The following is a 15,112-nucleotide window of genomic DNA, read 5'->3' on the forward strand; positions in this document are numbered from 1 at the left end:
GCTGAACTTAACCACTAGGCCATGGGGCTGGCTCCTGCAAAGTCACATTTTAATATTAAGAGACAATAACAGATGTCTCTGTTGACTTTTCAGACATATTTTAATCTTACAACATGGCGCAGAACGATGCTCATAGTGAGCCCAAAGGACGACTTCATACCCTTGGGAAAGATGGTGGGGGATACATTTTTGACATAACTAAGAAACCTCTAAAGGCATATTATTTGCCTCTTTTCCTAACTACAAAATGGTGTCCATGTTCTTTTTTGTGAAACCTTTATGACAGATAGTGACTCTGCTGCCTGGCTAGTTCTACTTTTTCAGCAGAGGGGAGTTTCAGCTACAATGATAGGCCTTGTTTACATTGTTTCCAAGAACTCAACATAGGCTCAAACTAATTCAGTTTCTTTAGTTAGTTTAATTGGTTTTACACAATCTTTTTTGGACTTTGCTTTCAAATTCTATCTGAAGAATGATTCTGGGAAGCAGCCTCTCCGGCCGAGTGATCCCCGTGGAGCCCTGACTCACTGAGCCGTGAGGGGAGGGTCTTCCTGGTGGCACTGAGTGGGCGCTGGCAGGAACCCTAGGGCATCAAGGGGCCCAGGGGTCTTCTGAGCACCTGTCCCTCGCGCTCACGAGCGGGGAATGATGCAGAGCTTGTAATTGGGTGGGATGTTGCCAAACCCAATCGTGACGGGGCTGAGGTCAATATCCTTGGGGTCAACCAGAGACTTCAAGTTAAAGTGCTGCAGAATGGCAGTCAGGAACAGAAACAGCTCCATGCGAGCCAGGCCTTCTCCGACGCACACGCGCTTTCCTGGAGGTGAGACAGTACTGATGAGACACTGAGGCAGCTTCAGGAGACAGCATTGCTGCAGGTGAGGCAGCAGAGGGAGAGCTGGGCGGGAGGAGGCTGTGCCCAATCTGTCATCCTAAAGCCGAGTTGACCCCTCTCTGCCCGTTGAAAGGGAGCACAGAGTAGATTTCAGTATAAGAGTACTAGCGACAGATGTGTTCAGGGACCAGCCTTCATCTGGCCTCAATCTCCAGGACTCGGCTGCAGAAACCTGCGTTAGGTTGGGAGAATGGTCTCTGCAGGGCTCACCCCCATGTCCTACAGGTAAAAGTGGGACCGCCATTGGAAGCCAACACTCCACCAATGGGTGTTAAGGCTATCAGGTTGGTTATATGATCTTCCCTCACAGCAGCATCTGAGGGGAGACCCTGGGAAGGAGGCCAAGGGCCGGGGGGTGGGGGGACACTGAGTCACAGCCAGGGAAGGTTAGATGGTCCTAGGGTGAATCCAGGCAACCAGACGCTAGATTTTGTTAGTAACCCTTGTTTAAAATTATGGAGAATTAGGTAATATAGTTTTGAAAGGTTTTCACTAAGTTCTGTTAAATGAAGAGTTTTAGCACTGAGTGAAGTGAAGTATCTACTCTACAGAGAAAATAATTCATCTGTAACCCCTCAGTCCCAGGACTCCTGGTGAAACAGTCACTTAAGCTCTCTGAACATGGAAGATCACCTTTGGGATGGGGTGCGGATCCGGGATAAGGGAAGAAGCTGCGAGGAGCAGAGAGCAGGCATTAGGAGCAATTCCCCAAGAAGCTGCTACTCTTGAACTCTTCCTACCTGCGGAAAATGCCTTGAAATGGTCGCTGTACTTGAACTTTCCGTTTTCGTTCAGAAAGTGCTCTGGCTTAAACTTCTCTGCATCAGGGAACTCTTGGTTGTCATACAAGAGTGAATCCAGTGTCGGAATTACGACTGTGCCCTAGAAGGAACAAAGGCTGTCTCAGTCAGTGACATTTTTCAGCTGGAAGCCCCCAGTGAAGAAGGGTGTTTTGAAATTTACTTTATACAAGATAGTATGTTTCCACTTGGGGGAGTTGTTTCCTTAAGGACTAGGAAGAAAGCATTTGGGGGTCAGGGCCAGAGGGTGATGAGAGCTCTCATCTTTTCAGAGGAGTAGCCCAGGCTGGAGTCAATGTTGTTCGTTTCTGGTGTTAGAATGTACCACAAACCCCAGGCACTGTCTGAGGAGTCCTTTTTCCAGGTTTTCTCAATGTCTAGGGTCACCGGGTCCATGCGAGGACTGCTGGGGAAGCAGACTCTGCAGAGTGGGAGTGCTAGCCCAGCTCCCACCTTTCAGCCACATCTACCAAAAGGTGGTGTCCTTGGATGCCCCCGTCCCGTTCCCTGGCGGGCTGGCTGATGAGCTGGGAGGGCGGTGCTCAGGATGCGCGCTCCAGGCTCACAGCTGACCTTAGGGATGACATATCCTCTGAACGCTGTGTCCTGGGTTGCTACATGGGGCAGGTTGGAGGGCACAAGGTTGATGAATCGCTGAATCTCATGCACCACAGCATCCATGTAGGGCATCTCTAGTCTGTCCTTGAAGGCAGGGATTCGGCTTGGCCCAATCACACTGTCAATCTCTTTATGAAGTTTCTCTGCCCAGATATGAGTGGAATGAATGTAAAAGGATTAACTCCAGGCTGCTCAACATCCACCCACCTGTCCCTCCACTCATCCATCCATCCACCTAAACATCCACGCGTCCATCCATCCATCCACTGACCCACCCATCCACCCACCCATCCATCCACCCAATAGATGTTTATGGAGCACCGTAAGCAGTGCTTCAGGGTGCCCAGGTCCTTTGGATTATTGGATAAGTCCTCCACAAGTGTCAGTAAGTGCTAAGCTCTATGAGGTTATTTAGAGTCTACAGCATGTTTTGGCTTCTGTTATCTTAGCTGATCATGGCTAATCTGGTTCTTGCCTTAAAGTAGGAGAGGAAAATGACAAAAGGCTCTTGGAAATCTCTACAGATGGTTCCCAACTTACAATTTTACAACTTTATGATGGTGCGAAATCAATATACATTCAGTAGAAACCATACTTCAAATTTTTAATTTTGATCTTTTCCCAGGCTGGCAATTTGCAGTACGATCCTCTCTCACGATGCTGGGCACTGGCAGCAGCCACAGCTCTCAGTCAGTCCCGCGATCTCAATGGAAAACAACTGATACACTGAAAATATTCTGTCCCCATCCAACCATTCTGTTTCTCACTCTCAGTACAGTATTCAATAAATTACATGAGATATTCAACATTTTGTTATAAAATAGGGTTTGTGTTAGATGACTTTGCCCAACTGTAGGCTAATGAAAGTGTTCTGAGCCCGTTTATGGTAGGCTAGGCTAAGCTATGATGTTCGGTAGGTTAGGTGGATTAAATGCACTTTCCACTTAAAATATTTTCAGCTTACGGTGGGTTTATCAGAACGTAACCCCACTGTTAGTCGAGGAAGATCTGTAGTTGGAGGGAAAGCTCTGTGTTAATTATTACCCCAGGCTGGTTCATTGCATGCTTCTAAGAAGTATGAAGGTGAAGGCAGAACGGCAGAAACAGACAAGCACAGACTACTGCTTGAAGGACTTGGAAGCAGGAGTCTGGGAGTCTCTCTCTTTCTGGCAGAGGTAAGAGCAACCTTTAACAAGTTGCTTGGCCACTCTGAGTCTGAGGTTTCCTGTGGGCCTTTTAATGTGTGGAGTGAACTGTAAAGTTATGTACAGTATGGAACCCAGGTAAAAATGTAAAACACATGCAACACCATGGATTGTATGCTGATGCTTAGTGAGTGTTAAATACAAGAAGTCGTGCACGGGGATGACACATAACCGTCCTAGGACATTGACAAGTCTCAGGGGCCATGAGGAGGGGCTTCGGCTGGCTCTGCAACCTGTTTTCTTTTCAAGGGCTCTGAAGAAAACACTGCAAGATGTTAATACACGTTAAGTTTGGCAATGGATGTATGAGGGTCAGTCATGTTTATTTTCTGTCTTTTTCTCTATATTGGAAATTCCTCACCATTAATGACATACAGCATTTTTTGAGTCTACAGTTCCCCTAGCACAGAGTGGTCAGAAGTTCTGCTAGAACTGCCAGACCTGTGAAACTGCCAATCCTGTGGACTTTCGGCTCCTTCCCCTTCCCCTTTCTGTGAGACAGAAAACGCCAAGGCTTTGGAGTCAGATGGACCAGGTCTGATCCTGGACAGGTCACGTATCCATGTTCTTGGGGGAATGACTTCATATCCTGTATCCACCCTCAAGAATGCAGTGTATTAAAGGGTGTCCCCTTATGGAGCACTGTAAGCAGCAGGAGCCAAATTATTGTCAGCAGCAGCAAGAGTGGCTCAGCTGGTGAGGAACTCCTTGGAGCAGGGACAGCCCTAGCTTTGCACCAAGCCCAGTGAGAGGCAGGGGCTCTAGGCCTCGGCACTGGCCGCTGAGGGCACCCTCGCCCCAGGTGGTGGCTCCCTTCCTTTCTCTTTCCCTGGACGTTTGAACGGACTGGCCTGTTAACATATTGGTGCCCCTCACATTGCCTCTACTTGGCCCATGTGGGTGCTTCTAGTGGATGACACTTTGCACATGTGGCCCCTGAAGCCACGCCTTCTCCTCCAGGGCACCCTGAGTCCCACCTGACCCAGGTGCTGGGGAGGAGCCCCCAGCAGGAGCAAAGGGGGCCAGGGCAGCAGGCAGCCTTGGAATGCTTCTCCCTTGGGCTTCTTTCTTCTGATCCTCTTTCTTCCAGTAGGGTAAGTTATGGCAGGAGGGCCTTGCCTGCCCTGCCCTGTCTCCCTGCTCTGCTGAGAAAGCAGGTCTCACTCAGGGATAATGTGCACGCTGTTCTCACTGTCATAAATAGGTTATCCTGTGGAGCAGAATGCAGACAGCACTGCATTTCTCCACTCTGGTGTTGTTTTCTTTCTACAATCAGGGGTGTTTCAGTGGGGGTGTGGGAGGACCAGTGTTCAAGAGGGCCAGGTGCCCATCATGTACAAGAGCACGACCCCTCAAAGGATTTATCCCGTCATCCCAGTGTCATTCCCGCAAAGGTTCACAAGCAACATCAGTTTCCATTTAGCAGACGGACAGCTGAAGCCTAAACGCTCCAGGCGATCATCCAGGCGCGACTGCGCACGCCCTGGCGTCCTCGCCTGTTATTTGGCGTACCTTCAACCTCCGGGTGTTTCAAGAGAATCAGGAGCCCGTATCTCAGCGTGGTGCTGGTGGTCTCTGTCCCCGCAAAGAACATGTCAGCCGTGGTCACAGTGATGTTTTCCAACGTAAACAGGGGCTCCGCACTGTGTTTCTCCTGCGGATGTTAACGACAGGTGGGTTCAATAAGGGGACGTCTTCAAACAGATGAGAAACAGACCCTTGTCTCCTTCGGCAGAAGAGAACCTGGCAGCCCTGTCAGCTCCACAGAGAGGAAGGGGCAGGTGTGCACGAGGCTGTCCCTCGGAGACACGATTATCTCCATTGCACAGTGGGGGAAACCGAGGCTCCCAGAACACTGGCCCTGGGCAGGACTCTGCCCCCAACCCAGGCCGTGGGGTTCTGTGCTGGTTCTAAGCATTGAGGGCCGTCCTGGGGGGTGAGGCTCCCCAGGTCCTGTGTCATGACCTCCAGCAGCCCGGGGTGGAGTGTGCAGCCTCTGCTAACAACCCAAAACTGCAGGGGCTGCCCTTGGCCTCTTTCTGTCCCCATGTTCAGCAGCTTTGGGTCCCAGGAGACAGGAAGTCACCAGGAAGCCAGACAGCTGGGTGCAGTGAGGGGCCCCACTGACAGAGGAGATTCTCAGACAATCTGGGGGAGTTACCCAGGGGAATCAGGCGTGAAATCCACCTGCTGTTCTGGAGCTGCAGTGATGCCAAAGGAAAGAGAAAAAGCTCCCCTGATCTCGGGTGGCGGGGGGGGCCCGGGGGGCCATCAGGCAGATGATGCTGGGTGGGCCTGTTGTCATGCACAATTTGCGGTTTCCATGCTGACGCGGAACACAGAGGACCTCTCCCCAGATGAGGCATGGTCATTGTCAGTCGGCCAGAAATGGTTAAGAAGCATGGCTCGGAAGAAGCCGATGTGAGGGACCCACTCACCCCATCCCACAGCCCCCTGAGGGGTTCCCCAAGGAAGACCGTCTGTTGGCCAGCGTGGTGTACGGTACAGTGGTCATTAAGGTCAGCCAGGCAGGCTGGCTGTCTCTCGACATGTATGGGAGCAGCATGTGGTGGTTGTGCTAAAGCCAGTGTGTTTGTGTGCAACTGAGAGCATCAAAATCCACAAGGTGGGCAGTCTGGACACCAGCAGTGCAGGTCACAACATAAATCTGAAAAATGCACCCCCCTCCAGAAAACCCATCTCATAACGGCCAAGTGCTTGGTGTCGCCTGGCGTCTGCAAGTCAGTGTGTTGCAACAGTACCTTCTCCATTTCCATGAGCAGGTTGTCGGTGAAGTCTCGGGGGCAGTTGGGGTCCAGTGACTTATGGTGCTCCTTCACTCTTTCTGAAGTAAACTCTTTAATTTCAGACACATTTTTCATTACTTTTCTATGGCTTCCAGGCAGGTAGCGCAGATAGGTTGAAAAATAATTATAAGCCTACAGAGAGAGGGGGGAGATTATCTTACTATGTTTTTTCCAGAGGCAACATGTTCTGTGTGCTGGGCTAACACCTTCCTCCAGACCCAGAGCTGTGGCCACGGCTACCGAGGCGCCTTCTGAGCACCACCTGGCCGGGCTGCGCTTGCCCATGGGGGACACGTTCATGGGCACGCATGTCACGTGTCTAGTGGGGACAGATGTTAAAAAGTGACACGGTGAGTCCCTAACAGGTTAGCAAGGGGGACTCTGGCCCCACAGATGTCTCCAGAAGGAATACGCAGGCTCTCTGGCTCTAACAGAATCTGTGCGATTGAAGATGAGCGCAGACTCCTGAGGAAGGAGTGAGGCCTCACCTGGAGCCAGGGGGTGCTGAGCAAGTAGAAGTTCTCGTTGAACAAGTGCATCAGCCTCTGACACGTCTTGTCCTCGTAGTCAAAGTGCTTGTGGAAGAGGATGTCGGCGATGACGTTGAAGGGCCCGCCACCAAGGACAAAGGTGGGGTCGAAGGGCTGGCCTGGAAAACGAGTGAGCTGTCAGAGCCCTTCACACGCGACTCAGCCTCCCCACCGGCATTTACCAAGCCTGTGAGAAGACACACTGAAAACTGATGATGAACAGAAGACAGTGAATGTTTGAACCTGTTCGGGTCTCTTTTCAGTTACTCAGGACATAACGGTGACACACTGGATCACCACTCCTACTCCCCCGAGACCTGGAGGAAACCCGACTTGTAAAATGGTGTCTGTGGATTAACACCACCTTCTTGCTGGCAACCGCCATCAGGGGCCCAGGCCAGCGCTGCCCCCAGCGGTCTGGCAAGGAAGCCGTCCTGCCTGCGCTGTACCCACCCTGGGTCTTCCTGAGGGCCTCCAGCAGGAAGTGGGTTTCCCTCTGGATCCGCTCCTCGTTGCGCTGCTTCCCCATCCCATAGTCTCGGAGGATAGTCAGGGAGAGCCGCCGGGTGTCCTTCCAGCTTGGTCCATTATTGAAAATAACTCCTGAAGAAGAGGGAGCCGCAGATGAGTTACTGAAAATGCCCAGGTGGGGAGAAGGGGTGGGATGAGACAGGCCTGTGTGCTCTGGGGGCGCAGGGAGGGACCGAAGCACTTAGAACCAGAGCAGAGGCAGAGAGCAGCGCCGGCCTCAGGCACCGGGCTGCTGGGTTTGGGGAGAAGCCTTTCCGGCCCCTGCTTGCCTTGTGCTTTCTCCATCGCATCGCTCCTCTCCTGGGCACTCTCTTCTTCAAGCCATGTATTTACTTTCTCTCTTTGTCCACTTTGCCTTGCGTCTTCCCCGTGTGAAATAAAACCTCACCTGACCACCAAGGAAACCTTCCACCCCTTTCCTGTCTGTTGACAAAATTCCTGAAAAGCCATTCTGTTCTCAGTGGTTTTTAACCCTCACATTATTAAGACCTCAACGCAGCTCTGTGGCTTCACAGAAAGTGTCCTTACTAGAATCCAAGGGGTCACATGGCTCCCCAACCAAGCAGGCCATCGGATTTGGGAAGACCCTTCCACGTGCACGCAGAGGTCTGAGCAGGGCCAGGCATGGGACATTCTGGAAAGAAGTCTGGCTGGGCTGAGAGGGGCGGGGAGGAGCTGAGGTGAGGTGGGGAGCAGGGTGGTCTGCGCTTGCCGGGCTGAGAGTGTCAGTTCTACCCTAAAAGGATGCCTGAGTGGCTGAGGGGGAAGCACCCTATGGAGTCAGGAGAAGAAGCTTGAGGGCAAGAAGCGGTTGCCGTGGAGACAGGCGAGGGAAGGGACAGCATGACTGCTTGCTGGGCACATGTGAGCACAAGCGCAGGTGGCGTCGAGGCTGCCATGTAGAGATGCTGTTCACTAAGTGAAAGACCCTGGTGACCTTGGTGGGGGACTGGACACCAGCGTCCTGAGTTCAGGACTATTTGCGCTGAGCTTCAGATTCCTGTGGGACCCTGCGTACCATGCTGAGGGCAGGCTGGAGATGTGGCCTGGCAGCCCAAGAGGGAACCTGTGGGAAAGACGGTCCAAACACGCACATTTCTATGCGATCAGCCCAGCTGAGCCTCCAGCAGCTCCGACGTCTCAAGTCACTGGGAGAAGACACACTGACCCAGGACACAGGGTGGATGAGCGAGGGGCTGGGAGGGGCCACAGACTGTGTGCTGAGGAGGTCGGAAGGGCAGAGCTGTCAGCTATGCCTGGAGCCCTGAGGGCCAGAGAAGGCAGGAGGGAAGGAAGGAGGGAGACAACGGCCAGTGGACCACCCTGAAGGGTTTGTGACAGGGGAAGAGGACCCTGGTGGTTGAGGAAGGAGGGGCAGAGAAGCAGTTAATTTAAACATGTTACTGGGAAGAATTGTGCAGCAAATGAGAGATACAGGAAAATGTGAGGAGAGAGAGACAGACAGAGGCAGAGAGAGAGACAGAGAGAAAGAGACAGAGGGAGATAAAGACAGAGAGACGGAGACGGAGACAGAGACAAAGAGAGAGCCAGAAATACAGCCAGAGAGACAGCAATAGAGAGACAGAAAGACAGAGAGAAAGAGAAAGAGACAGAGACAGAGAGACTGAGAGAGACCCCAGAGGGGCCGGCACTATTTGGGACGCAGGGCAGGCTGGAACACAGACAGCGGAGGCTGCTCTCTTGGCGCTCTATACAGAGTGACTGGAATGACGGGTGCGGTTCCTGTGCAGCCTGCTCAATATTACGCTAGTAATGAACCTTCATGTCATCATTCCTGGGGGACCAGATGCATCCCACGTCCAGGCCCTGGCTGATTTTCAGGGTCAGCTCTGGGCTGTGTGGGACATATAAAAGTAGGACTTTGGAGGCCCTGGCAGGAGGCAGCAAAGTCCCATTGAGGCCAACCTGTAGAATGTGAGTGCTGGCCACTGCCTGGCAGCATTAAGGGCCCATGATGTGGACCAGGGATGGAAGGTCAGGGCTCCCCGAGCCAAGATGGAGTTCCTTGACCCAGAACTGCTCTCATGGGGCTCTCCTCCAGTAACGCTCCTCTTGTGTTAATGACAAAGACCGAGGTGGTTGGTTTTGCCTTTGGCAAGTCCAAGAAGTAACACAAACTCACAATATCCAAGAGAGAAAACAAATGCCATCGATTGTGACATGATATAACTTCGGGAATGTAGACTGGGAACGTAAAGTGAGAACACTGCCCACTGTAAGTGCGTCATTTGAAAGTTGAAATTAAATGGATAAACGTTTTCTAGTGGTTCATCACCAAAGTTGCCTCAGGAAGAAGCAGAGGCTTCCGAGTTCCAGAGGGTAGACGGGACACGGTGTTTGTTCTAATATGCTTTGGAATCTCACTAAAACGGCAGTAAGCAAGCTGAAAAGAATCAGCAGGTAAGCTCGGAGGACAGGACAGAGAGAGCAGCAGGCCGGGCAGAGAGCTCTCGAGCTGAGACCAGGAGGAGGGGGGCCCCCACCCAGCAGGTGTCCTCCATGGGCTCCAGGACCTCCCAGGAGACACAGAAGGTGCGGTCTGAAGCCAGGAGTCTGATAAAGACCAGTTAGACCCCCAGACCCTAACTCTCTTCCCCCTACAGGAGGAGACAGGTGTGTCTCATGGATACGGGGAACTCAGGGTTCTGGAGACACGGGGTGCAGAGGAAAGAGAGGTGAGGCTGGGGAGACGGGTCATGTGGTAGTCTCATTCTGAGCTGGGGCTGCCTTCACAGCACACTTCTGGGTCTCAGAACATCCGCAGGTGGGTATCGGAGGCCCCTCAGCGAAGGACATGAACTGCGGCTGAGCAAAGCCTTGCAGACAAGCAGAGTTTCTGTGCCCATCGTGGGTGAGGGGACCTCAGCGGATGGAGCCCTGAGACCAGGAGCTGTTGAAGCTGTGAGTGGAAACAGCTCCCAGCAAAGAGAGAGGAGGGAGAGGCCGTGGAGGCTGGAAGGTCTGTGGGAGGAGGCACAGCTCAGCCAGCAGAAGCGTCTTCCTCTGCCATATTTCTCTGTAAACAACTGCCTACTGGTCGTATTGGGTACAAGTCTCATGTATTAGCTTTCATTAAAATGCATGCTGCGCACTGATTGAATGACCCGATGCACTGACCAGCACCTGACCTGCCTGGGGATCTATCCTCCTTTCCATCTTTACAGTGTTGTTGCTGTGCTGTTGTCTCAGTACCGGCTGGGCCCTCCTGTTGCCCTTACTCCTCTGTGGGGGTGTTATAAGAAGTGGGACATACCATTGTCCTTGTGCGCCTGGAACACGGCGATTTCTCCCCTGCCGGACAACTCATTCTTGTAGTTGAGCAGGACCTCCTTCACGGCCTTGTAGCCATGCATGACCACGACGCGCTGCGAGCCCAGGTACAGGGTGAACACCGGCCCGTACCGCTCTGCCAGCTGTGAGACCAGCAAGCAGCAGAGTGAGACCGTGCGGACTTGGGGAGGAAGAGGGCAGTGCTTCCAACTCACCCCCAAAGTCGTCTCTGTTGACCAAGAGAACCCAGAAGGATCTGGGGAAAGATGGCCTTCATCCAGCCTGACTTGGAAGACTCTCCCACAGAGGCTTTCTTCTGCAGGGAGCGTGATGCCAGCACACCTGCACACCTGGCCACACACATCTGGGTGTGCCTAACTCCTCTCCCACCTGGACACCATTAACTCAGTGGGCCAACTCGTCCTGAATGTCCCGCCCCTGAGGCCCCTTTGCCCACATCCACCCATCACCCCACTGTCTGCTGTCCTCAGTCAAGGTATGGACCCCAGGGCACTGTAGGAGGACCCGGAGCTGGCACCGTCCTGACCCCCGCAACTGAGCCTATCCTCTGAGGTGCATGAAGCGCCATCAACACTCTCCTTGATACAAATACTTTCCAAGCCTGCTCTGTGCCCTGTGGCATTCTTTTATTAACTCATTTAATAGGTTTACTAACTCATTTAGTTTTTAGATTTGTTAGCTCATTCACTACGTTCACAACGATTGTTGTAGGAGGTACCGGGTAATTTGGTCAAACATTTCACTTTTTACCCTCTTCTTTGGTGTCTATAGAGAGGTGCAGGTTGACACCAGCCAGTGTGAATGCATGGCTCTCCTTGCATTGCAATGGCAAACAGCAGCTGCCCTGGCCACACCGGCTTCCTCAAAACCCTCCTAGCGACAAGGGGCCTCCAGGGCCAGCCATGGCCAATGCCCATTTGAGCATGCGGTGCCCAAGGTGTACCACTAGCTAAATATTGAACATCACTCATGGATGTTACTGTTACTGTAGTTAATTAATAACAGGCGGGTATTGAATAACAACTTGTCTGACAATGAGTGAAGGCACACATATTACATCTAATCCCTAAATTCTCGTCCCTGAAATCACCAGTATTTCTCTTACCCTGGTGAAGGACTTGGGAATATTCTTGAGGTCCAAGTGGAAAAGATTCCCAATGATGGGCAGTGGGAAAGGACCAGGGGGCAGGTTCCAGCTGCTGTAGATCTGCTTCCAGATGGAGATGAGCAGCAGGGTGGCCACCCACACCAGCAGGGCCACCGTGATGCCCAGGGCAGCCATGGTGCTTTGGGATCTCTGCCGACTTCTGGGGATGCTCCCGTGGAAAGGCAAAGCTTTTTATAATGCATTCTTGAGAAAGAGGGTGACCAGCTGACCAATGCCATCTTCTTTTTCCTCTGGCCCAAGATCTTAGTTCATTATTAACTATTGTTGGCCCACTGTTTCAAGGCTGATTCCTGTAGCAGTTGCCTCTTAGAAGCTCCATCCAGGCACCCCTCTGACAATGCCTGGGCTCTGTCAACACCGGTTGCTGGCACCAGTACCAATGCCGGTAAACACAGCACCTAGGGAGCTCCACCAACCCATAGGTCAGAATGTGGGGTGCGGGACTGTCATCTTCTTTGACCCTAATTGGACAAGGAGCATTCAGGTTTTGTTTGCATGTGTTTGTTTGGGGTAGGATTTATGTAAGGCCACATCAATGAAGGGGTATTGACCTCTGGCAGGAGTTTTGGGGGTCTTTGCCCTCCTCTAGTGTTCTGCGCCTCTTGAACTGGGAATTGACATCACTGGTCAGACCTCGGGTCCTGTCCCAGTTGAACTTGCTCTTGCTTTCCCCTTCCAGGGGCCAATGTGGCTGGCAGGGTCCATTCCTCAGGATGGAGGCTGAGTCGTCTTGACCCCTCTACCCTCTTCTTTCACCCAGCCAGGCTGGCCTGGACAGACACCCATCGAGGTCCACATAGCACTTCTCGTGCTTGGTGGTCCCTCCTGCTGGTGCCTGAGGGAGGAGCATAGTCAGCCTCCCCTCGAACTAGAATTCAAGCCCTGACTGGTTGGGGTGAGGATAGGATGTGTGTGAGGTGGGCCTCGTGGCTCCCATTGGCTGAGAATAGGTGCATGTGTGCAGCTCATCTGAGTGTGTGCATCCTGGGGAGGGAGCCCATGGCAGGTGCTGGGGAGCTGGACTCACAGGGGTGGAGCCGTGGTCTGGGGCCAGGCACCACTATTCTAGGTCCCCGGTCATGAAGCTGCTGGGTGCCCAGACAACATCAAATTCTCAACACAGGAACACGTGTTTGGAAATAATGACTTGTTTTGAGTACTTCTTTTCAGAAGCAAGGCCTTTCTGTTTGTCTTGCATCTGTTTCAATTGCCTGGGCCTTCTAGGACAATGTTGGCTAACTGAGATGACGGGAGCGCCCTTGCCTAGCGCCTGGCAGGAATGGGGTACTTTTCCAGGCTCTTCATCACATCTGTTGTTGGTTGTTTTGTGGCAAAGAGACACTCATCCTGGGACAATTTTCTTCTTTCTCTAGTTAACCAAGAGTATTTAGCAGAGATGAGTGTTGAGATAATGATAACATCTTTTTAATTGAGACAGTCTTATGATTTTTCTTCTTAAACCTGCTGGTTGATGCTGGACTGAAACATTGTTTCCCATGAAAGCCTTACAGCCCATCAGAGCCGAGGTCCTCACTGTTGACAAGGAGCCACTCTGTCACATGCTGATGGAGTCAACTCATTAATAGCATACTTAGCCGTTCTGCATTTACATCCATAAATAAAATTGGGTTGCAGAGTCTTGTGTTTTATTAGTGCTCGTGTAGGAATTGTGCTAACTCTAGAAACAATTTAAGTGCTCTCTTTACTGTTGAAGAAACTTTAAATTGGGGGACTTATCTGGACTTTGAAATCTTGATAGAACTCACTAGTAAAACAATATGGAGAGGCTTTATTAAATTGAAACAATTGTTTATAAAGATTAGAAAGATTATCTTAATTAGGAAAGTACGACTTACTCCTTGAAACACATTCAAACAACAGAGAACGGGATGAAGCAAAAAGCAAGAGTCCAGACTCTCCCCACAGAGGTGGCTTCCTTATTTCAAGTCCCATTAAGAAAGAAATAATGCTGACATTTCTTTTTTATTATTTCTGATCTTTATTTGATTTGATCTTACTAAAAGATTTCTTTTGCACTTTAATTCCATGAGTCAGTCTTGCGCATACATTTCCCAGGGAAATGTAAACGAGTATCTGGGTTGAAGTACACTGACAACAGAACTCCTGTGCGCTGGCCTCTCGCTGCCACGGCTCCCACACCTGCAGAATTAGTGCAGTGACTTTCTTTTGGGTTCTGAGACTCAATTCCAGCGGTGAGGAGGGGGTTCCTCCCACACCAACAAGCAAATCTTACCCACCAGCAGGTGTCTGAAAATTCAACTCAATTCTGACACTATGTACCCAGAGATGGAGTCAGATTCCACAGCTTAGGGGTTCAGTCCTGCAAGACTGCCCCATCCCCACTTCAGACGCCAGCTGTAGGTCCATGTTGTCACCTGTGTTTCTGATAGACTGGCTATAGATCAGAGGTTCCCACGACCCCCTCCTCGGGTTCGATTAACTTGCCAGAATGGCTCATAGAACTCAGAGAAACATTTTACTTACTAGATCACGGGTTTATTATGAAAGGATATAATTCAGGATCGACCAGATGGGAGAGATGCATAGGGGAAGGGGTGTGGGAAGGGGTGTGGAGCTTCCTGGCCCTCTGCAGGTGAGCCACTCTCCCAGCACCTCCACGTGTTCACCAAGCAGAAAGCTCTCCGAACCCAGTCCTTTTGGGTTTGTGTGGAGGCGCCATTACACAGGAACGATTGATTAAACCGTGACCAGTGGTGATTGAACTCAACCTCCAGCCCCTCCCCTCTCCAGAAGTCAGAGGTGGAACTGAAAGTTCCAACCCTCTAATCACACGGGTATCTCCATCAGTAACCACCCCCACCCTTAGCTGCTTTCAAAAGTCACCTCATTAACACAACAAAAGACACCCTTATCACTCTCAACACTTAGGGAATTCTGAGGGTTTTGGGAGCTCTGTGAGCCAGGAACTGGGGATAAAGACCAAATATACATGAGAAATATATTTTGGTCATTCAAATGACCAAATATATTATCTAAGTCACAATATTGCATGCAGACTTGAAACGAAGTCCTGGGAGACTAGCAGAGACCTTTTCTAAAAGGCTCCCCCGCAATGCTGTTAATGGCACAGAGGACAATATGTTGTAGGAAAGCCAGGAGCACTGACAGCTCCAAGGGAAAAGTGCGCTTCAGAAGAGCTGTGCCTGAACGGCTTACTCTGGATACCAGTCCCTTGTCAGATATATAATTTGTAAATATTTTCTC

General features: G+C 51.3%; 1 protein-coding gene across 1 annotated transcript; it reads right to left on the reverse strand.

The window, feature by feature from the left end:
* Positions 1–398: 398 nt before the first annotated feature.
* CYP2E1 (cytochrome P450 family 2 subfamily E member 1) lies at positions 399–12,359 on the reverse strand. Its single transcript, XM_008528481.2, has 9 exons — positions 11,804–12,359; positions 10,661–10,820; positions 7,309–7,458; positions 6,814–6,974; positions 6,281–6,457; positions 5,031–5,172; positions 2,269–2,456; positions 1,636–1,777; positions 399–817 (listed from the first exon to the last, which is right to left on the reverse strand). The coding sequence occupies exons 1-9, from the start codon at positions 11,978–11,980 to the stop codon at positions 633–635; spliced, it is 1,482 nt and encodes a 493-aa protein (XP_008526703.1). The 5' UTR covers positions 11,981–12,359; the 3' UTR covers positions 399–632.
* Positions 12,360–15,112: the final 2,753 nt, after the last annotated feature.

This window comes from Equus przewalskii, chromosome 1 (genome assembly GCF_037783145.1).
Source record: "Equus przewalskii isolate Varuska chromosome 1, EquPr2, whole genome shotgun sequence".
Lineage (NCBI taxonomy): Eukaryota > Metazoa > Chordata > Mammalia > Perissodactyla > Equidae > Equus > Equus przewalskii.